Below are 22,991 nucleotides of genomic sequence, written 5' to 3'. Positions count from 1 at the left end.
CGCCAGCCAGCGACGCAACGGCCCTGACGAAGTTCCGCTGCACCCTGCAACAGCCCGGAAACGCAGCGGAGCGCTTCTGGGCCAGGCACAAGCTACTGCCGACGCCAGCGACGATCGCGCGGCGCGGGCGGCGGTGGTGGGGCTAGCAGTAGCGCGTGGTGGGGGGTCATCGGTTCCGCAGGCGGCCGCGTAGCGGCGCTGGCGGCGGCGGCACGGCGGCGCGCGCTCGGCAAAGCTCTCGCAGTAGCGGCGCTGCTTCGCTCGTGGTCGGTTGCGAGGGCCAAGTACATCTCCGTACGTCCTCCCGCCTGTCCGACCGCCGACGCACCGACACGCTCGACCGCATCCGGCACGTCGCTATAGCAACGATAGCCGCTCGCACGATGCGAGACTAACGACAAGAACCGAAACGACCCCTGTGACTAATATACGCAAAGTGGCCGGCGAAACTCGACGAAAGTAACTTTGTTTTTTTTTTCCATCCCTCCTGTTTCTCATTTGCAACTTCTTTCTTTTTGCGGAAGTCGTCGTATAGTGCATGACAGCTGAAGCAAACTGCGGGTTTTTTATCGTGTGCGTGTGACCTGGTCGCCGGCCGACAATGGCGAGTGCGTGCAGTGGATTGTTGTGGGCCGCTGCGGTTGCGGCGGTGACAGTCGCGCTCTGTGCGTGGGAGGTGACCGCCGGACCCGCGCTGCTCAAGAACGGCGGCTACGACGGCGTCATCGTCGCCATCGACGACTCCGTCCCGGCCGACAACTGCAGAGCCATCCTCAACAACCTGGAGGTAGGCCCCGCTCCGCCACGCCGTCAAAGTGTCTGCAACAAGTGATGTCTGTGTCCGCCGCAGGGCGAAAGTGTCGCGACAAATTAACCAGCAAATGTTCAGTGTGGAAAAAATATATATATATCACCTATCGTATCCACTGGTACCGCTTAATTCGCTGTGCTTTATCACCAGCGACTTGCCAATATGATTACTGGCGCCTCTGTGTTACTGTAGACTTGCAAATATTCGTCGTGATAAAAAAAAAAGAGCTTTCGAATCTAACAGTCTGTCGAACCAAGTACGTAATATCGGAGTCCATTAAACGATTTCACACAATGTTCATGTCGGAAGAACAGTATTGTACGTGCTGATTGGTTTCGCACAGGTCGAGGCACGAAACTATAAAACCACCTTAGCGAGCTATAGAAATGTGACTGTTTACCTTCACAACGATGTATCGTATCCCTACATGCCACATTACTAACAGTAGAATTCGGAAAGAATTGTAGCTCAGCATACAAATAAATTATCGTTTGCCACAAACGGTGACATTGTAACATAGATAATTTTGAAACGCGACAGTACGTCAGTGCATAAACATTGTATTATGTTGCAATCTCGACTGTCTTTTGAAAGACCTTTTTAGATGTATTTATTCCCCTGAGTGGCCATGATTTCTCAAAATAATACACGATTTTCTTGTAATTTTTGACAATGAGTGATTTACGCAGACTTGTTTGTTGGCGGAACTTACTTCAGCTCAAGTTTTCGAAAATGGCCCGATTGTCGCAACAGTAGTGAGACAACGTTACAAATTCATCCAGCTGTGGAGCCACGTTTTTTAGAAAATTCATAGGACCAACACGCAACAATACGTCGAAGCTCGCGTCAGAGGAAAATAAGACACGACAAAATACGTAACGTTGTAATCCATGGGACCAACGTTTGGAAGTGCAAAGATCGGTACTGTACATGACTGTTTCGTCTCGTCGGGATACGAAGCGATAGGTTCTGCAACGGAATTTAAGTGACAGGAATCATCAACTTTTCTACGTAACGCAGCCTGTGTGTCTAAATACTAACTAAATTTAAGCAAGAAAAATCAGCCGGTCTTCACGCATCTGAACGGACGAACCCGTCAGCAAATTCACAGTATTTGTCGAAAGTACTCTAGTGACTTTTGCAGCAACCAACTTCCACTCTGCAATAAATATTTCTAAATGCACAAAAACATCTGTTACGGACTCTGTGAATGACGTCGTGATTCCGCTAGCGTGGTAACTTACAAGCGCGCTCCGTTACGAGAGAGGAACGCGTAATATTTGGAGACTGAGGATTCCGTGGTATAGCGATGACGACAATGTTAAAACAGTGACAGGAGTCATACCTCTTTACATTGAAAAGACGTCTTGTTATGACTAATACAGCTGGCTGTAACCATCACTATTTTATCTCCACCACTCGTTTCGGAGGGTTATACATCAGTCACCACATGGAGTTACTTCAGTTAATACAGAAGTGGACTCGGGTAACTTGTGGCTCTGTTTCCAGAAGTGACAGGCGCCATTTCTTGTAGTGTATACATCATATGCAGTTTGTATACACCTGTTGTACACACGATACACGCATCTCTTAGTAATTACCATTAAAGCAGTTGATGACAGAGATTTAACTTGTCTGAAACGCGTATAACCGATTCTGAAGCTGTGCAGAAATGTGTTACATGATGGGATAACTCTAAGATGTGTCGTCAATGCTGCACGCACGTGTTAGTATTCGGATAGTTCAACGAAAACGATAAGTTCGTTTTTTCAACGCTTAGTTATGGTGACGATTTTGCTCGAGAATCAGGCAGTCAACTACGTCAGTTGTTCAACAACTTGCGGGAATGCAGCCGGATGACGTCTTCGACAACCGCCGACGTTTGGATAGGTGAACAACCAATTATTTCGTAGGCACATTTGTCGAAGACGGCAATCGTCTGCATTCCCATAAGTTGTTCGAATTTGTCATACGTCGGAGTAAACTCAAGACTGGCCAAATTAGTAACAGACAATTTTATACACGAAGCGCTGCGTACGTCGCGTATTATTTATTGGTACGACGGTTTCAGATCTGCAATACAGACAGTGCGATAGCTGTCACTAGCATTAGGTGGTGCAGCCGTCAAAACCAATGCCGTTAGTAGCTATCATACTCCTCATATTTCACACGTGAAGATGGCTTTCTTCGACCGTAACACGTCTTACCAGTAGTTAATACTCGATCTAATTTCTAAATTCCTAGACTTGCAGAAGGCTTTTGTCACCGTTCCTCGTAAGTAGCTTCTGATCATACTGCGCGCTTATATAGACTAACGTCTCAGTTGTGCTACAAGATCCGTAATTTACTGACAGATAGGTCACAGTTCCGAGTAATTGACGGGAAGTCATTAGTGAAACGGAAATATCTGTGGTCTCCCATGGAAGTGTTATAGGCCTTCTGCTGTTTTAATCAATACAAACAATTTAGAAGACAATCTGAGCAGCCCTCTTAGATTGTTTGCACATAGTGCAGTCGTTTACAATCTAATAATGTCTTCAGAAAATTAAAAGGGAATTGCGAAAAGTTGTAGTTGATCTAGAACAAAAAGTGTTAATTCGTCGACAAGAGTACTGAAGAATTTCGGGTATGCAATAGATCGCCTAGGGGTCAGAAAGACATGTTAGATTGGGACCTTCAGATAGAATATGTTTTGAATAAGGCGGAGCAAAGACTACGTTTTATTGGCGGAACACTAAGAGATGGAACAAATCTCTGGAGAGGCTGCCTACACTACGTTTGTCCATCCCTTTCTGGAGTATTGCTGCTCGGTGTGGGATCCTTACCAGACAGGACTGACGGAGAACATCGAAAAAGTTCAAAGAACGGAAGCTCGTTTTGTATTATTGTAAAACAGGAGGGAGTGTCACGGATAAGGATGTTAGGATGGCAGCGATTAAAACAAAATGCTTATTTCGTTGCAGCAAGATCTTTTCATGAAATTTCAATCACCAATCTTTTCCTCTGAATGCCAAAATATTTTCTTGACTCCCACCTAGCCAAGGGGAAATGATCATTGTAATAAAATAAGAGAAATCAGAGCTCGTAAGACAAGCCTTAGGGGTTCATTTAACCCACGTGCTGTACGGAACAACGGTCGAGAAATAATTTGAAACTCGACTACGAACTCTCTGCGAAACATTTAAGCGTGGATTACAAAGTAGTTATGTTCGTGCAGATGAAGTTGAAAGTTTCTTTTCTGACGGCACAACTGCGCCTTTCTGTGGTTTCATACGCGGTAATCAACTACGAGACATAATGTATGTGAGAGGGTTGCAATGCGGAGCATAGGAGACGCCCCACACGGAGGAGAGGAAAAAGCTTTGCTAGCCGCGGCCGAAGCGTCGCCGTCGACTGGATCTGTCCAGTGCTTCCAGCCGCGGCACGCGCCGGCGCTCGATCGCCGTGTCGTCCGTTCTCCCTGGAGAGGGTGAGTGAGGGAGGCCTGAGGGCCCGGGACAATCTCTCGGCGCTCTCGCGTGGCTTTACTGCCCGGCCCAGCAGCTTTCGGTAAAGGCGTGAATTTTAATGCGCGGCCGGAAAGTACGGCGGCGGTGCCATAAAGTCCCCGGTGCGCGCGGCGCAGAGTAATCTTGAGCGCCAGGCGCCGGGCTGCGGAAGTCGACTCGCGCCTCTTATAATTTCTGTGAAAGCACCGAGAGAACCGCTACACTAAAAAGGCGGAGAAAACTGTCGAGAGCGCTTAATAACTGACTTTATTTATGAGGTCGTTTCGGCTACTGGCATCATCAGCTCAAAAACAGGACTTGTAAAACACAATTCAGCCTCAGTATCAATAAAGTCTACGCCTAATGTGGACGATAACTGTATTGAGGGTTCGATTAGGCGTAATTTTCAGTGGTATTGACAATGAACCTCGTTTTACAAGTTGTATGTTTTGACCTGATGATGGCGGTAACCGAAACTACGTAATACAAAAACTCAAATATTAAACGATCTAAACGATTTTATTCACAAAATATTCGCAATTATCGTGTATTCTTTCGAGAAATTTATTTCCTCTACAATGACGTGTCTGACAGAGCATTCATCGAACCACATTCGAGCTACTTATCTACCTTTCCGCTCTCGAAGAGCGTGCGGGAAAAATGACCACTTCAATCTTTCTGTGCGAACTGCGATGTTATTATTATGATAACGTCTCCCTATTTACGTGAGCGCCATCAAGATATTTTCAAACTCTGAGTAGAAAGTTGGTGATTGAAATTTCAAGAGATGATCATGCCGCAGCGAAAAACGTCTTTGTTCTAACGACTGTCCGTGGCAATGTCTCCCTTATTTTGCAATAATACAGAACGAGCTGCCCTTCTTTGAAATTTTGCGATGTCCTCCGTCAACCCCCTCTGATGCTGACCCCACGCCGCGCAGCAGTACTCCAGAAGAGGGCGGACAAGCGCGGTGTAAGCAATGTTTTAGTAGACCTGTTACTTTTTCTAAGTATTCTGCCAATAAATCGCAGTCTTTACTTTGCGTGATTTATCGTGTAACCGAAATTTACTGGACATTTTTTTGTGCTCATGTGGATGACTTCACACTTTTCATTATTTAGAGTGAATTGCCACTTTTCGCACGATACAGATATTTTGTCTGGATCATTTTGCAGATCATTTTGATCACCTGATGACATTACATGACGGTAAATGACAGCACCATCTGCAAAGAATTTAAGAGGTCTGCTCAGGGTGTCTCCTAAATTCTTTAGGTGGATCAGGAACAGCAGAGGGCCACTGACACGTCCTTGCGAAACGCCAGATATTACTTCTGTTTTATTCAATGACTTTCCGTCAGTTATTACGAACGGTGACCTTTCTGAAAGGAAACCACGAATCCAGTGAGACGACTGAAACGATACTCCAGAGCAGCGCAATTTGATTAGAAAGCCTGTGGGAAGCTGGGTCGAAAGCCTTCTGGAAAACTGAGAGTATGGAATCAGGTTGACATTCCCTGTCGATAGCTCTCATTACTTCATGAGAACGTTTCACACGGAAGGTATTTTCTGAATCAGTGTTGCTTCTTTGTCAATAAATCGTTTTCTTCTAGGTAATTCATTATGTTCGATGTTTCAAAACTCTACTGCAAATCGGCTTACGTATATACAGATATAGTTAGGGACGTTAAACATCATACAGTCATTTAACATTTCAATGAACGTAAGTCAAATCATCACATCTAATCTTTTATATGACTATATGCTGCACATTCATTGAAATGTTAAACGACTTTATGATGTTCGAAGAGCCTAACGATATTTTTATATCTCTAAGAAGCTCTTTGTGTATTACGCACATCCGAAGATGGCACATATTTACCGAAACCGGTAATGTGACTATTTTTGATACATCTAATTTCTCGTCAAAATAATAAATTATTACACGAACGTTACAAAAGTCGCATACTTCCAGTTAAAGAAAAGGGGACAAGGGCGGGGATACTTTCTCGTAACTTCCCTCCCTTAATCTTAAAGGAAACTGTTTTCTTTGCTGCTTTGGGACTTCCGTAAGCGATGGGCAAAAGAGAGAACGCGCTTCGTATGAAACCTCCCCGAACTTCCTAAAACAGAAACGTCTGCCTTTTCTTTATGAATAGTATCAGCTCTTCAATTTTAAATGAAAAAGGATAACAGCTCATGCCATTTACTTCATCTGTTTCGTTCGTTAGTAACACACTTACTAACAGTGGTTAGAGTCAAGCGTCCTCATGATCTCAGTTAAATTTAGTTACATTTTCACACAGAAGTTTTCCATCGCAGGTTTCCTTTTCCAAGTTACACCATCATGTCATATGAGTTTGCAGTCGTCTTAATAATTATTCGAGCCATGATACAACCTACTAACTAATGTTACTGACAGAACATGGCGATACCGACTTTTTACTGACTCCGTGTGTACTTACTGGCACCCTGAGCAAATAAATCGAACAGCCACTCACTGTTGCCGGGAAACTTCACATAAAGGTGCGTCTGCGGCAACGCTTGGGTATTGTGGAACAAATATGCCTCCTGCCTGAAAAGGCGCGTTCACCTGCGAAATTTCCAGAGAACAAACGATGCGTAAGGGGTGTGACTGACTGTATGATTGACTACCTCAGCCGCTATCGAAAATCGTGTCCCTTACGATTCTGAGACTCGCGGAGAGCGCATGGGAAGGATAACTGTTCGTAAGCTTCTCCCCCGCCATTCAGACAAGCCTGTGACCGTTCTACGAACACGCTCAACGACCCTTGTTCGTCCACCTGATGCTAGTCCCACAGAGATCAAGCAGCATTCTCGGTTGCTCGTCCAAGTGAGCAGTCTGTGTCGTATACAAGCTGCAGTTCCCAGTACGCTACCAATGAATCGTATCCTTCCATTTGATACAGTGAGCCTATTTACATGTCCAATTTATACCTCTACTCTCATAAATATTTGTATCATATGGCTGATTCTATTTCTGGTTCATAATTCTACAGTCATAAAGATACCGTCTTTTTTAATTTCGTGAGGTGTTCAGTTTTGTATTTCTCTTGTCTAGGAGCCAGCCTGATGTTTTGTCGAGATGTAACACGATATTATGCAGTTTTTGTATCTCGTATATAAATTCCTGATAGTAAAAACTGTCTTCTAACTAAAGTGACGCCGACTCGTCATAAAGATGCGTTTTGCGCTGGATGTGTATGCTGGGTGCCGCAGTTTGGTAAACTGTGGAAAGGCATCTTTACTCCAACACCCCTGGAAGAAGCCTAATGTGAAGTGCCGTCTCGCCATCTACAAGATGGTTTTAATTTTCGATATTTGAGCCAGTGTAGACGAACGTTATTTGCTGCATGGGTACCAAACTTTATAGGAATGAGGTTCAGATAGTGTATGCTACGTGATTTGCACTGTTAGTAGCGTTAGATGTCATGACTTGCCGTTAGGCGCCGGCCGATTCTGGCATCGCTCCGTAGGGTTGAAACACAAGTATTAGTGTGCATTGCAGTTGCAGACAGTCAAAATGGATCTGCGCGAGGTGAGCAGGGTTTTACTCGTAAAGCTGTTCTATCGAGAGAGCATAAATCGTGCTTCTGCTCGTCGCCGGTACCGACGGGAAATGGGAGAGGCCCCTCTTTCCGCACTGAGGTTGAGGAACACGATTCGAAAGTTCTAATTAAATGGCGATTTGGGAATTGCTCCTGGGAAAGCCCGTCGTCCAAATTGCGCCACAAATTGTTGAAGAAGTTATTGTTGCTATGGATGAGAACGTGTGCGGTTTACAAGCAGTGCATGTGCCGTGTCACGACAGCTGAACGTTGCATGGCTCACCGTTCGAAAAGTGATGGGAACGATTGTGAAATGGTATTTCTAGTGTGGTTCCAGGCTATCGCGGATGCAGATGGCCGCCACATTGAACAGCGTTCGTAATCTGGGACGTAAACATGGTTCGCAGTTAACACGTTACCCGCTACATGCGAATGCAGGCTTTCGTACTATCCTCTAAATCGTCGATGTACGACACAGGCAACAATCGCCAGCTTACGCTGCCCAAGAGCACGCCAGGTATTACTGGAGGATACTGTGCGTGTAGGGGACTCCCCGTCGAGGACAAAGTATAGCGTCAGGAGAGCGGATATGTAGAGCGCAGTTCAATATAATTCCTGTCATTCGCAATGTCTCCCCTTATCCGCTGTATACGAAAAGCATTGCGTGGCACCCAGTAGCTCAGCACGGTAAAGTGTGCGGTTTCCAACTCGACAAAACGCTGTCGGCTCAGAAATGCGAAAAACTGAACGAACGGCGGCAGTTGTATTCATGTGCGTAGGCGAGTTAGCAGCGAAGTGCAGTCGTGGAACCCTTGCTCGGGAAGAGAGAGGTTCGAACCCAAGCCTGTCCATCCTTGGTTACTGTGCCACACTTACCCTCAAACGCTTCCAACGGATGGCACAATATTTCGTTGAACAAGCTATGCCCTCAGGCTAAGCTAACACTGTTTCTGCGCTGCTGCCCCTGCTATTCGCGGAACGAAGTCCTAGCTGACTTGCGAAGTACGTAGGTGAAAAATTTTATTGTCTAAGGAAGAGCAGCGTCTGATCACTAGAACCAGATTAACAGCAGTCCCGATCGTTACGTAGTTGTGCTGTTTCAGATACAGAACCTTCGTCTCTTAGATACAACATCAACGCTGCTGCGGAAGCTTCTGTAAAGTACTGCCAAGTGCGTGGCAGAGACTACTTTCCATTGGCCGGCCGAAGTGGCCGTGCGGTTAAAGGCGCTGCAGTCTGGAATCGCAAGACCGCTACGGTCGCAGGTTCGAATCCTGCCTCGGGCATGGATGTTTGTGATGTCCTTAGGTTAGTTAGGTTTACCTAGTTCTAAGTTGTAGGGGACTAATGACCTCAGCAGTTGAGTCCCATAGTGCTCAGAGCCATTTGAACCATTTTGAACTACTTCCCATTGTACTACGTTATTAAGGTTTCTGCCCTTTTCGTTCGTGTATGAAGCGCAGGAAGGATATTTAAACGCTTCTCCGCGTATGCAGTTAGTGCAAGCTTGCCCTAGCGGTCTCTATGAAAGCTATACGTAAGGGGTCGTAGTAATTTTCTAGTCATAATTTAAATCTGCTTCGTCGGACGTGCATTATCGCGGGAAAGTTTGCGTCCATCTTCGACCGCCTGCAGCTGAGTTTTTCCAGCATCTCTGCGATGCCTCAAACGACTTACTGTGTCCTACCACTGAAGCGTCTGCAACTGCGTTACCTATTATGATCGCAGTAGGTGTCAGTGTATTGGGAAGAGCAAACCACGTAACTGTCTCAGGAGTTTTGTAGACCTAAAATCGCTTTCCAAAAATAAGTAAGTGGCGATCTGCGCTGTTTTAAGATCAGGCGTGAACACTTCAACAAAAGAGCAACTTTACTACTACAAGATTTCAGGTCCACAGTAGTTGAAATGAAATGAAATGTCGTGTGGCTAGGGAAATGAAGAGACGGGACTCGTTCAGTTCGTTGTCAGTCGCACGACACTCGTTCCACACTCAGAATGTTTTATTCTTCGGTACCCAGCCTCATTCATTTCTGGAATTAAGAATGACAAAATAAATGAGAATAAGGTGTTTTAATAGTGCATGTTACGATTTACTGTATCAGAAGTAGTTTAAAGTCGGTCACTTCATTACGTAAAATATATATAGCAATTTGCAGTCTTAAATTGTATTCACCAGAAGAGGATATTGTACATAAAGAATTAATGACAGCTGGCGTAGGCCCGGCATCGTACGCGCCTCGGGAGAAAGAAATGCCAGGACAATTAGGTAGTGTTAGAGTCGCTAAATTATCGTAAAATTATTGTGTAAAGAGGCCAAGCGTTCGTCCCTGTCCAGTATGCAAAACACTGTGTTTGGACAGATTTCAGTTTACTGAGACGACATCAGTAACCAGCGTCTAACGAATACGCCGAAATGAATAACGACCTCCCAGGCAATACTTTGAAATTGCAACAGATTATAAACATTTCTCAGACGTAATCAGTAAGCGTTCAGCACTAATTTCGACAGATTATAGATAATTCGACGTTTTTAACGAGAGATACGCTGTACTGGCATCTACTACAATCGTATTCAGTAGCACACTTGGAGCGCCCGACATAACCGCTGCCCTGTTACCAAATCTGCTGTTTTCTCACACGGCGGTGTCTCTGTTTCTCTTGTAACATTTTCCTATCAGGAGATAAGTACTTCCGTCATATTTACGGTGCACTGGTCAAATACAAGACAGGCCTAACGTTGGAAGTCGTCGCAAACACGAAAGCCGTTTCCGTCTCACCTGTTATGACATATATAACACTTGCTGTGATGTTACTGATTCTTCTGTTGCTTCTTGTATGAAAAACATAATTATAGGTGAAAACCACAATATTTTATGTGTTCTGGAGGATTAATTTATTTAGTTGGACATTTTCGGATTACAAGGCCTTCATCAGAGATCTTTTTTACACGTGTTCTGAACTGAAAAGAAAAAAAAAGGAGCAACTACCAGAACTTTTATATTTTCGTTTAATTCAATGTCCTAATCTCTATTCGGAGCCGAACAGACTCGTCTTTATTCACGGTTCTGTTGTTGTTTTCTTCAGTCCGAAACCTGCTTTGTTGCAGCTCTCGATGCTATTTGTACAAGCCTCGTCATTTCCGAGTAACTACTGCAGCCTACATCCGACTTTCCCTTTTTTCTTTTTTTTCAACGTCTTCATTAGTTACTCGATGTACCGGTCCAATCTTCAGCATTCTGCTACAGCACCACTTTTCAAAAGCTTCAGTTCTCTTCTTGTCTGAACTGTATATCGTCCACGTCTTACATCTGTACGGGACTACACTCCAGACAAATACCTCCAGAAAACATTCCTAACACTTGAATTTGTATTACATGTTAACAAATTTCTCTTTCAGAAACGTTTTTCTTCCTGACGTCAGTCTGCATTTTATGTTCTCTCTGTTACGGCCTTTATCCTTCACCTTGCTGCCCAAATGACGAAATTCGTCTACTACTTCTGGTGTCTCATTTCCTAATCTAATTCCCTCAGCATCATCTTATTTAATTCGACTACTTCCCATTACCTTTCTTTTATTTTTGTTCTTGTCCATCATGTAACCTCTTTTCGAGCCACAATCCATTCCGTCCAACTGCTCTTCCAAGTCCTTAGTTCTTTCCTACCGAAGTACAACGTCATCGGCAAACATCAAAATTTTAATATCTTCACTTCGAAATTTATTCCTGAATTCCTTTACTGTTTGCTGAATGTATATGCCTAGATTTAATAACATTGGGGCTAGGCGTATAAACTAATAATCTTGCAACTGATTTCACACGTTTCCATTGGTCTAAAAGAGTTTTTTTAACTTTTTCAAGCTCCCTAACTCCTGTGACTATAGACGTAGTGACCTCCATCTAAAGATGACGCATGCAGTTTAGCAGTTTAAATTATACTCGTTCTGCATTGTGGTTGATAGTATAAACTTGTAAGCTCATAATTACTTCGCACATTGATGTTAAAAAATCCAAAAACCTCTATTCAAGAAAATCTTCCCCTCTATGAATCATCCGAAAGATGCATGTGTAGTATTCACTGTTATATAGAGCGAAAAAAAGTTTTTGCAGACTGTTAACGTTTTCGTACGAGAGACAATACGCGTTCGTTGCAGTCTACAGCTCCACTGCTTTACTGACTCCCTACAAGATTTTAAAGTCCATATTATTACGGAAACTGATCGCACTTTTACCTGATACGAAACTCTGATTAATAGTTTTCCTCATTGAAGGAATTAACAGCTAACGGGAGACACATAAACCTCTCATTATAGAGAGATTTATGTCTCTTTTTACAGATACGCCGAAAAAAAGACAAGTAAAAACAAATCACGCTGGTGCGATACAAACTTAATATATTTTCGGTTCCTTTGAAATCAATTATTTCTCTTCCGCGTTTGGAATCGTCACAGTTGCTAATTCACTAGACGCTACACACTTCGCAACGACGTTCAAACTAACGCCCAGGTCGACTGTGTGTATGTAGAAGATTTTCCCATGCTGAAACACGTCTTCAGTGGTCCCCCAACGTTCCCATCGCATTCTGAAACGTGCCTACGTCTATCTGCGCATAGAGCTTCCTCAAATAAACTCTTTAAAAAATACGATGTAGCTTCTATCGACTCACGGACGCAATGAGTTCGTATATGTCGTAGAAGAGTCATCAAAGGTAAACACGCGATAATATTTGAGAAAATTAATTAATAGTTCCGTACCTACCTGCAGAAAATAATGACATCAGATATTGGAAAGAATCCTCTTTGGAAGATGGCACTTATCTTGTTGCGAAGGATTTTGTTCGTGAGAGTCATCGTCCTTTCCTGAACGAGATTTTTGCCAACTTTTCGCCATTTTTCTGCCATCAGTGATCAGCTACCACATGTCTGCTGAAAACAGATGATTTTTTAAGCGCGTTAACAAGCTCTTCCCTCAGTTCACGTTGCTACTTTACTGCGCACGAATTGCGGAATGACAAGTTCCACCGCTTAATGAGAACCTCAACTTAATGAAAGAGCTTTCGGGACTGTCAGATTTTATTAAGCACGTTTAGCGTTTACAGGTTGTTTATACTGATTACTCCGGTAATTACTTTCTCACTATGAGCACAAAATGCTTCCCCAGTTCATTTTAGCGAGGTGTAAATAAATGAAACTTGTTTCAACCTGCTGATCTGTGCTTTATTAGTGTCGGTACAGTTTTTGAAAGAAAAGCGATGTTGTTTGCCCCAAGCGTTGTTTGCTTCGCCCCTAATAACCCCTATATCGACGGTATGTAGCAGTGTGCTCTTCCTTCCTTGTTGTTTATCAGTAATTTAGTTTAGGTGCACGCTTTGGTCATTACGCGCTACTTCAATATGCGGCTACATTTACCTGCCGACGTAAACCACTCCATCAGTTAATCCGGTGCGAGTGTTGTGACGCGTTAATGGACTTTCGCGCAACAGCGGTAAAGCATGCAAACAGCGGCAAAGCTGACCGCCACCAAACACCCAACGAGGCCCTCGACGCAGCGGGTCGCGCCTGCTCGAGTGCACGTAGGCAACCCGCCGCGCGCAACGCCGTTGCGGGCAGCGGTGCCTCCGCCTGCCGGCAGCCACCACAAGTGTCTTCCGCGCTCGCGACGCCCTGGGTGCTAATTGCTCTCATAGGTTTCCCTGACCGCAAGAGACGCGCGTTCTTGTGGCCTGGCCGGCCCGCCAGGTTTTGTAGCGTTGGCGAGAAGGCGGTGAGACGGGAAGGGGGAGGGCGTCTCGGTCTCGCCGTTGCCATCGCTCTGGCCTGTGGGATCGTGTGGCTGACCGCAGGTGGCATTATTATGTCGCTACCGGGCTGGTCCAATTACAGGGGCGCGCGTGCCGTACTGCACCGGCAATGGCTGCCATCCCACCACAGGCGGGGTCACCAAACACACCTACGTCTACGGCGCAGAATGTTTCGTACCACTGCAGGTGGTTCGCATTCCACTCGCGTACACTCTGGCTTAAAATACTTTAATATTTAAAGATTTCTGACACGATCGGGTTTTTAAAATTTTATGTCGCAGTTTTTTGTATCTACATTCGTACTCCCCAAACTACCATACTGTCCTCCACCTCTACCCCACACTATTTCAATCGTGGGCAGTTCTGTCATCAATCTAACTGGTTTGATGCGGCCCAGGACGCCTTATTTTCGTATGCCAACATATTTCAGAGTTACACTTGCGCTCAAACTGCTCAATTATTTTTTGGGTGCATTCCTAACTCCGCATTGTCTTCCAGTTTTTACGTTCTTCAGCTCCCTCAAGAACCATAAATTATTCCTTTATGTCTTAACACACACCCTGTCACCCTCTCCTTACTTCTTGTTAGTGTTTTTCATGCATTGCTTTTTTCGCTAATACGTCGGAGATCATACTCGTTGCGTACCTAATCACTTCATCTAACTACAACATCCTACAGCACCAATCTCATACACTTCCCATCGTTTCTGGTTTTCCCGCAGCCTATGGTTCACGTCTACACAGCGCTGTGCTTCAGACACACATTTCCATAAATTTCTTCCTCAAATTAAGGCCAGTGATATACACTAGATATTTCCTTTGGCCAGGTATGCCGCCTTCTCTTATGTTAGTCCGTTTCTTTATTCTCCTTGCTTCATTTATCATCCGCGACTTCCTTTCCAAGGCAGCAGAAAGTGCCTTCGTCTTGTAATTTGCCCCTATTTTTCGTATAAACGTCGTCGCTAATCTCGTTTCTGGTGCTCCATAATAATTTCTGTCTTCCTTTCGTTTACTCTGTAACCATATTCTGTGCTGATGCGACTGTTTATTCCATCCAACAAATGTTTCTTTCAGTGTGGATAATGTCATCAGTGAATCTCATCTTTCACCCAGATTTCTAACCACACTTCTCCTCCCCATCTTTCATTAGTTTCATTGATCTTCAATATACACCTTCAACGACAAAAATATCGCGAAAGAGTGTATACTGTTCAGATTTTTCACTTGAAACGAGGATGTTTCACTTCTCTTATGTATAAAAATTCTACACAACTGTACACATTCGGTTCTCTGCTGCCTAAGAGCTGCCAAAAATCTCGTTTCGACATCTTGAACAATCTGTGGAATATCAGGAAGAGCAATATAACGCGAGACGCTCTATATGGCCGTTGCTGTTTTCTGACTGAAACCTAACAGCACCGAGCGAGGTGGCGCAGTGGTTAGCACACCGGACTCGCATTCGGGAGGACGACGGTTCAAACTCGCGTCCGGCCATCCTGATTTAGGTTTTCCTTGATTTCCCTAAATCGCTTCAGGTAAATGCCGGGAAGGTTCCTTTGAAAGGGCACGGCCGACTTCTATCCCCACCCTTCCCTAATTCAATGGGACCGTCGATCTCATTGTTTGCACCTCCCACCCTCACCCCCCCCCCCCCTCAAATCAACCAACAAACCAAATTTAACCGTTAGCAGCACTGCATCGTAGCGTAGAAACATGATGTCGTGTTTAACAGAACAGGTCTTTTCTTTGCATGAACCGGCAAGTATGTACATATGTATCTATAAAATTTGTTGTAGTATTTCTAAAACCGTTGGAAACTGAATACGTCCACAGTATCAACATTATTTATTTAGTTATTTGCCATCATATGTATGGTTTACAATCTTGTGATTATGGCAGAAAAAAAAATGGTGCAAATGGCTCTGAGCACTGTGGGACTCAACTGCTGTGGTCATAAGTCCCCTAGAACTTAGAACTACTTAAACCTAACTAACCTAAGGACAGCACACAACACCCAGCCATCACGAGGCAGAGAAAATCCCTGACCCCGTCGGGAATCGAACCCGGGAACCCGGGCGTGGAAAGCGAGAACGCTACCGCACGACCACGAGATGCGGGCGATTATGGCAGACCGTGCTAGCTACAGTACTAGATGAAACAGAAAAGTATACCACAATTTCGTCGTACAGTCTTTGCTGTGGCATTAGTTGAAGCATAATGTATTAATGATCTTCTTCAGTACATACGTTATTAACTATTTCTATGGAATTAAGTTGAAACTACGACTAGTTGCCAATTACACTTCCTACCTCTAGTGCGTCCTGCTGTCAATAAACTCAGAAGACTACGCCCAGAGCAGACACAGTAGTGTCACTGCCGTTGAACACGTCGACATCACAGCCTACATGAAGCGCAAAAAATCCTAATAAACATTATCTAATGCTATCTAATATCTAATTACTTTTAATCTAATAATCATAAAATTTGTCTTATCTGATCTGTCCACTTTCTTTTAAAATAGACAAAACGCAGTAACTTTCAGTGTAGCGCCATCCATTACTGTTGGTGAATTACCTGTGGTGTCCGTTTTACGCGGGACGATGCGTTCGCTTTGAATAGCAGTAGCCTTACAACGCATCCGTGGCGCACTCGCATTGCATTACGTTCTCATCCATGGAAAAAAATTAAGCACTGCTGTCTCCATGCAATTACTAACGGATTTTTCTCTTTTTTCGGGATATATTACGACCGCAACGACAAATTTAATTTTTTCTTCTCAGCATCTTCTCGGGTTCTCTTTTTGTAGCGTCTCCCCAAGGTAAAACTAAATTACTAAAAAAAGCACTTGTGGGCTGGAATTGGCACCCTCTCAGTCGGCTGGACGCTTGGCTGCCAGTGCTGTGGCCCGCTCGCCGCCGGACACGGGACAGACGTGGCGCCCTGCGTGTGCGCCTCTGCGGCCACCCCACACGCGAAAATGCCCGCCGCCGCGTTCGCCTTGGCTGGCCCACTATTCCCCTTTCCCCGTCACTTCCCCGATTTTCCCTTGCAGCGCTTTCTTTCACATGTGGCACCTCGACGCTATACTACTCTGCACTGCTGCTCCTCTACGCCCTTAATTGGGTGCAATGTAATGCGCGCGCACACACACACACACACACAGACACACATACATACATACATACATACACTACTCGCGCCTCGTCATTTCAGAGCTCGTTAGCGCGGTGTGCGAGACGTCTTGTCCGCCTTCACTGCCTGTAGCGTGGCGCTGGTCCCGCCCACTCACCGACTATACCACTGGCAGTGAACTACGCCGTGCTTCGAGACCTTGCCTGCCACTTCTCCACACCTCGCAATTTTCCCACGTCTCCTCTACAAGTATTCTCCTTAAGCTTCTATGAGCAGAACTGTTAAACACCAAAGGCAACACAATAAACATATTTTGTTAAAAATGGCATATAAGTCACATTTACGTAACATATTTCATAGCGTTACATATATGGTACAATAGAAGTTCAAGGATTCTGATGGATTAAACTAAAATAACTAATTTATATGTATATACTCAAGCGCCAACAAAACTGGTATGTGCATGTGTGTTCAAATACAGAGATACGTAAACAGGCAGAATACGGCGCTGTGGTCGGTAACGTCTATATAAGACAAGAAGTGTCTGCGCGGTTGTTAGATCAATGGCGTGTTATCAAGATTTAAGTGAGTTTGAACGTAGTGTTATAGTCGGCGCACGAGCGATGGGACACAGCATATCCGAGATAGCAGTGAAGTCGGGATTTTCCCGTACGACTATTTCACGAGTGTACTATGAATATAAGATATCCTGTAAAACATCAAATCTCCAACATCGTAGTGACCAGAAAAAAACCCTGCAAGAACGGGACCAATAACGACTGAAGAGAATCGTTCAACGTGACAGAAGGGTAACCCTACCGCAAATTGACGCAGATTTCAATGCTGAGTCATCAACAAGTATCAGTGTGCGAACCATTCAACGAAACATCACCTATGATGGCTTTCGGAGCCGATGGCCCAGTCGTGTAACCTTGATGACTGCACAACATAGAGCTTTACGCCCCACCTGGGCCCGTCAGCACCGACATTGCACTGTTGATGACTGGAAACATTTTGCCTGGTCGGACGAATCTCGTTTCAAATTGTATCGATGTACGTGTATGGGTATGGAGACAACCCCATGAATCCATGGACCCTTCATGTCAGCAGGGAACTGTTCAAGCTGGTGGAGGCGGGTGAAGTTGGAGTGATATGGGACCCCTGATACGTCTAGATATGATTCTGACAAGCGACACGTACGTAAGCATCCTGTATGATAACCTGCATCCATTCATGTCCATTGTGCATTCCGAAGGACTTGGGCAATTCCAGCCGGACAATGCGTCACCCCACACGTCCAGGATTGCTACAGAGTGGCTCTGCAGAGTTTAAACACTTGCACTGACCACCGAACTCCCCAGACATGAACATTATTGAGCATATTTGGGATGCCTTCAAACGTGCTGTTCAGAAGAGACCTCCACCCCTCTTACGGATTTATGGACAGCCCTACAGGATTCATGGTGTCAGTTCCCTCCAGCACTACTTCAGACACTAGTCGTGTTCATGCCACGCCTTGTTGCGGCACTTCTGGGTGCTCGCGAGGGCTCTACACGATATTAGGCAGGTGTACCAGTTGCTTTGGCTCTTCTTTGTATGATACAATAGAAGTTCAAGGATTCTGGTGCATTAAACCAAAATGACTAATCTGTAAAAGGCTTGTATGTGTAAATGCTGACAAACGTTTCTCCGTCATCGCCGGCTGCCACCCCCTCGTGGTTGTGGCAGTAGATAGGCCATGATCCCATGCTGTTAGCAGGGCAGTTTGGTAGCGGTGCATAGCAGTGGGTGAGTTTGGAGAGCAAAAATCCGCGAAATACAGAACAATATATACTCTTAAAGCTATATACTCTGTGAGTTACGAACTTTATCGTACATGAGAAAGTGCATTTATTGTTTCACCCGTCCAACATAATACGACGCTCTCTAGGTTTTGTCATGGAGACTTTAATAATATCAAATAGACCAAGATGAATAATCGAACGGTACACCGCAGTGATTTGGGATAAACATTTCGCTTATTCTTCGTTAGTATAATCGTTTTCATAGTTTAGGGTGTTTTCCTCAGTCACTTTGCATTGACCCCTTAGTGCTGCCCGCGGTGAAATATGCCTCCGTAACGTAATATTAATGCCAGTACGGATGGAACAGGATACGGATTGTATAAGCGAGCATTGCGTAAGTTCAAAAGCGATAGCCGCGTGGTCTGGGGCGCCTTGCCACGGTTCGTACGCTGACCCCCCTCCCCCCCCCCCCCCCGTCGGGTTTTCGAGTCATTTCTCGGGCATGGGTGTGTGTGTGTTGTCCATAGTGTAAGTTAGACTAAGTAGTGTGTAAGCCTAGGGATAGATGCAGTTTGGTCCCATAGGAACTTACTACCTCCACAAAAGTTATAGAGACTATAACTTTTTCTAAGAGAACTAAGTATTCCACTTCGCGCATTATATTGAGGTAGCTGCCAATCACTATTACGCACTTCCACCCACCACAGTTTTGCTGAAACACGTTAAGGACTCTTACCGTTACTGTGCATTGTGAATGAAACAATAAAAAACATTTTCACGTATAGTTAAAGTTCTTAAGTCATACATTATGTCCCTTTACCTAAGAGTATTTACTGCTCCGATTTTTGCCCTCCACGCTCACGTACTATCACGCGCCGCGACCGAACTACCATACTCGCAGGATAACTGCATCCATTCATATTCTTAACGAGATATACGTCTGTGTGCATCTCATATCTAGATTGGTGCAATATTATAATCTGACACGGGCAACTCCGGATTTCTCAAACAAGAATGTCTAATTACAGATATACTTGCAGAAATGTATTCGCAAATTGCGAATATCACAGTATGCACACTCTGTGCTCGCACAACTTTCGTGTGATACTCGCACAGAGAGAGTGTTATTCTCGTCGTGTTTGCCTTGTTGGACACGTAAGACAGTTTTCCAGTGTCTGTAGTTTGCAATGTCTGTATGGTACCTTACAATGTACTTCGGACATGCTTGCATGTGGGAAGGAACAGACACTACCGACGATAAACTGCATAGGACGTGGACATTGTCGTATATGGAGGTTTGGGTCGGTCCGAGAGGCGTCCACGGATAGGCGATGTGGTTAAGGCGACCTGCTCGTGGTAAGAAGGAACTCCGGGTTCGAGTCCCGAGTCAGATTTTCATATATCACCAACAATTTGTATGGTATGATCATATTCGCAGTTAGCGAATACATTTCTTGAATTTAATATGGCTGTATATCGTCGGAAGTGTCTGTTTCTTCGAACATGCAAGCATGTATATATATGTGAAAGTGCGTATGAATTTGTTACAGCTATTAGTCATCGTGGCTCCCCTGCAAAAGAGTTCCTTTTTTTCCGGACGCACAAACTGAACATTACACTTCTCACAGACGGCTGATGGACTTCCCCCTGCAGTTGCGCAGTTTTCATTTGGCTCTCTCTTTAAATACAACTGGTCAATAGCTAACATTGTTCTGGTGAGCAACTTGACTATTAAAAGTTAAAAATTTGGTGTAATTTGGAAACCACGACTCACAAACAGCTCTAAATGAAGCTGCAGTAGAAACCCAGAGATAAAAGGTGAAACGCTACCATCTTGATAACTGCTTGACGTAACGCTTCTGTTTGTTGCCACATAATAATAATAATAATAATAATAATAATAATAATGACTAGAGGAGCCGGTCAGCCAATTGTCATTCGTCTTTCCATTTGCTCTGAATGTCATCCGAGCGAATACACTCCCCTTTTTCCCATGAAATCCAGCAGGGTAGGTCTTCTATGAAAATAACAATCCTTTTTGTATGTCTCAATCGCAACGTATAACAGAAGACTCTCACAATTTTTTTTAATAATGTCTGCCACAGTATTTTTTTAATCCAGATGTACCTCCAGATTACTGCATCACGTAATATATTTCAAAGGTTCATAGCTTACGTTTTTGAAGACAGTACTAATAACTATCAACAGCTGGATCAACTGTGCCCACCTTATACAATGATCCCAAAGCGCAGTTTGTGCCGTTCTGCTGGTTCTTCACCGAGATATCGAGTGGTAATCTTAAGTCTGATCGGGAGCAAAGATTTCCTGTTATTCAGTCTTGCTTATCTTATTATTTCAGCACATTCGCCAGCCCCTTCCTATCGAACTTTGTTTCTCGCAGCACTCCAGTTAATGTTGGAAGTTTAGAGTACAAATCCAACATCCAGTTCTCAAAATAAATACGATGCTCGTGATGATAACGTATCGTAAATTGTACTCTTTTTTACAATAACCATTCGATAAAAGAGTAAATCTTTATTTGGAACATCACAATTGTATTGATATGAACTAAGACGGTTTGTCTTATTTAACAGATTCCAATTGAGTGTCTGTATAACAAGTGTTCTATGGTCTCCGTGATGGAATAGGTATCGTCAGGACCGCTTTTCCTCTATGGCAAGCACCATATCTCCAAGGCAGGTCCCGACGACACGGAATAAAACGCCCGACCAATAAGTACCACGATCGTGGTACGATGTTTATTATCGTCCTGGTTTGCAGGTACGCTGCGTCCATCCATTTCACGATTGATACATGCGCATAAATGAAACGTACAGCCAAACAGTATATTATCTAAGAAACTTCCTGGAAGATTAAAACTGTGTGCCGGACCGAGACTCGAACTCGGGTCCCGAATTCGAATCTCGGTCCGGCACACAGTTCTAATCTGCCAACAAGTTTCATATCAGCGCACACTCCGCTGCAGAGTGAAAATCTCATTCTAGTAGATTATTTAATTCATTACGAAAATAAACTTTTTATAGTGTCGATAATAATTCGTGGCACGAAAAACGGTAGTGCGACACATCACAGAAATGTGTGTGTGTGTGTGTGTGTGTGTGTGTGCGTGTGTGTGCGTGTGCTTGCGTGCCTGGAAAAAAATTGAGGCCACGCACGCACTGCAACCTGGTCAGTTTCGCCGCCTGCCATCTGCTCCGCAGAACTCCCTGCGTGCCTTCAGGGGGAAGATAAATTATAATGACGTGTCGGTGCCGCTGCTGGCCTTCGCGGCCGAGACAGGCATAACGCCAGCGCTGCCCGCTTTGTCGTCACAGAGACTGTTTGTCAGCAAAATCGGCTTCTGCGGTAACAGCAGAGCAACGCCAACGAGAACTCAATTACTTTGCACCAGTTTACAGGAAACAGCTGATTCTCCTGCTCCATTTTTTCTGTCCTTTTTTTAATAGGCTGGACTTTTCGCAATATTAGCTCGATTATGTAATTCTAGCGGCTCGACAGATCGTTCAGTTGTACCGTTCTATACTGCCGCCATCAGCGGTGCACCGGTGTCCATTACCAAATGGAACGCTCCGTAATACTTTCCCTAACACATTCATGCAACCTTCCATTTCCATTTATAACACTTGCTGTTTCATTGTTTTTGTGAGTTGTCAAGCTTGACTCCTAAACTCAGTCGCGAAGATGATTACAAGTGTAGGAAAAAATATTACGCTCTCCGACATAGTCATATACAGGGTGTTACAAAACGGTACGGCCAAACTTTCAGGAAACATTCCTCACACACAAATAAAGAAAAGATGTTATGTGGACATGTGTCCGGAAACGCTTGATTTCCATGTTAGAGCTCATTTTAGTTTGTTCTTCCACCTACGCTCAATGGAGCACGTAATCATGATTTCATACCTGTGCTGCTGGAACATGTGCCTTTACAAGTACGACACAACATGTGGTTCATGCACGATGGAGCTCCTGCACATTTCAGTCGAAGTATTCGTACGCCTCTCAACAACTGAATCGGTAACCGATGGATTGGTAGAGGCGGACCAATTCCATGGCCTCCACGCTCTCCTGACCTCAACCCTCTTGACGTTCATTTATGTGGGCATTTGAAAGCTCTTGTCTACGCAACCCCGGTACCAAATGTAGAGACTCTTCGTGCTCATATTCTGGACGGCTGTAATACAATACGCCATTCTCCAGGGCTGCATCAGCGCATCAGGGATTCCATGCGACGGAGGGTGGATGCATGTATCCTCGCTAGCGGAGGACATTTTGAACATTTCCTGTAACAAAGTGTTTGAGGTCACCTGGTACGTTCTGTTGCTGTGCGTTTCCATTCCATGATTAATGTGATTAATGTAATAAAATGAGCTCTAACATGGAAAGTAAGCG

At 44.5% G+C, this 22,991-nt stretch overlaps 1 protein-coding gene across 1 annotated transcript in view; it reads left to right on the top strand.

Moving 5' to 3' along the window:
* The first annotated feature begins 262 nt into the window (after nt 1-262).
* LOC126166820 (calcium-activated chloride channel regulator 1-like) overlaps nt 263-22,991 on the top strand; it is a 385,244-nt gene continuing 362,515 nt past the window's right edge. Inside the window, exon 1 of the mRNA XM_049920433.1 lies at nt 263-787. Coding sequence (XP_049776390.1) covers nt 602-787 — 186 coding nt within the window. The 5' untranslated portion in view covers nt 263-601. The remainder of the gene's footprint in view (nt 788-22,991) is intronic.

Source organism: Schistocerca cancellata, chromosome 1 (genome assembly GCF_023864275.1).
Source record: "Schistocerca cancellata isolate TAMUIC-IGC-003103 chromosome 1, iqSchCanc2.1, whole genome shotgun sequence".
NCBI classification, from domain to species: Eukaryota; Metazoa; Arthropoda; class Insecta; order Orthoptera; family Acrididae; genus Schistocerca; species Schistocerca cancellata.
The sequence above is the reverse complement of the archived record's forward strand: the minus strand, read 5'-3'. Positions and strand labels throughout refer to the sequence as shown.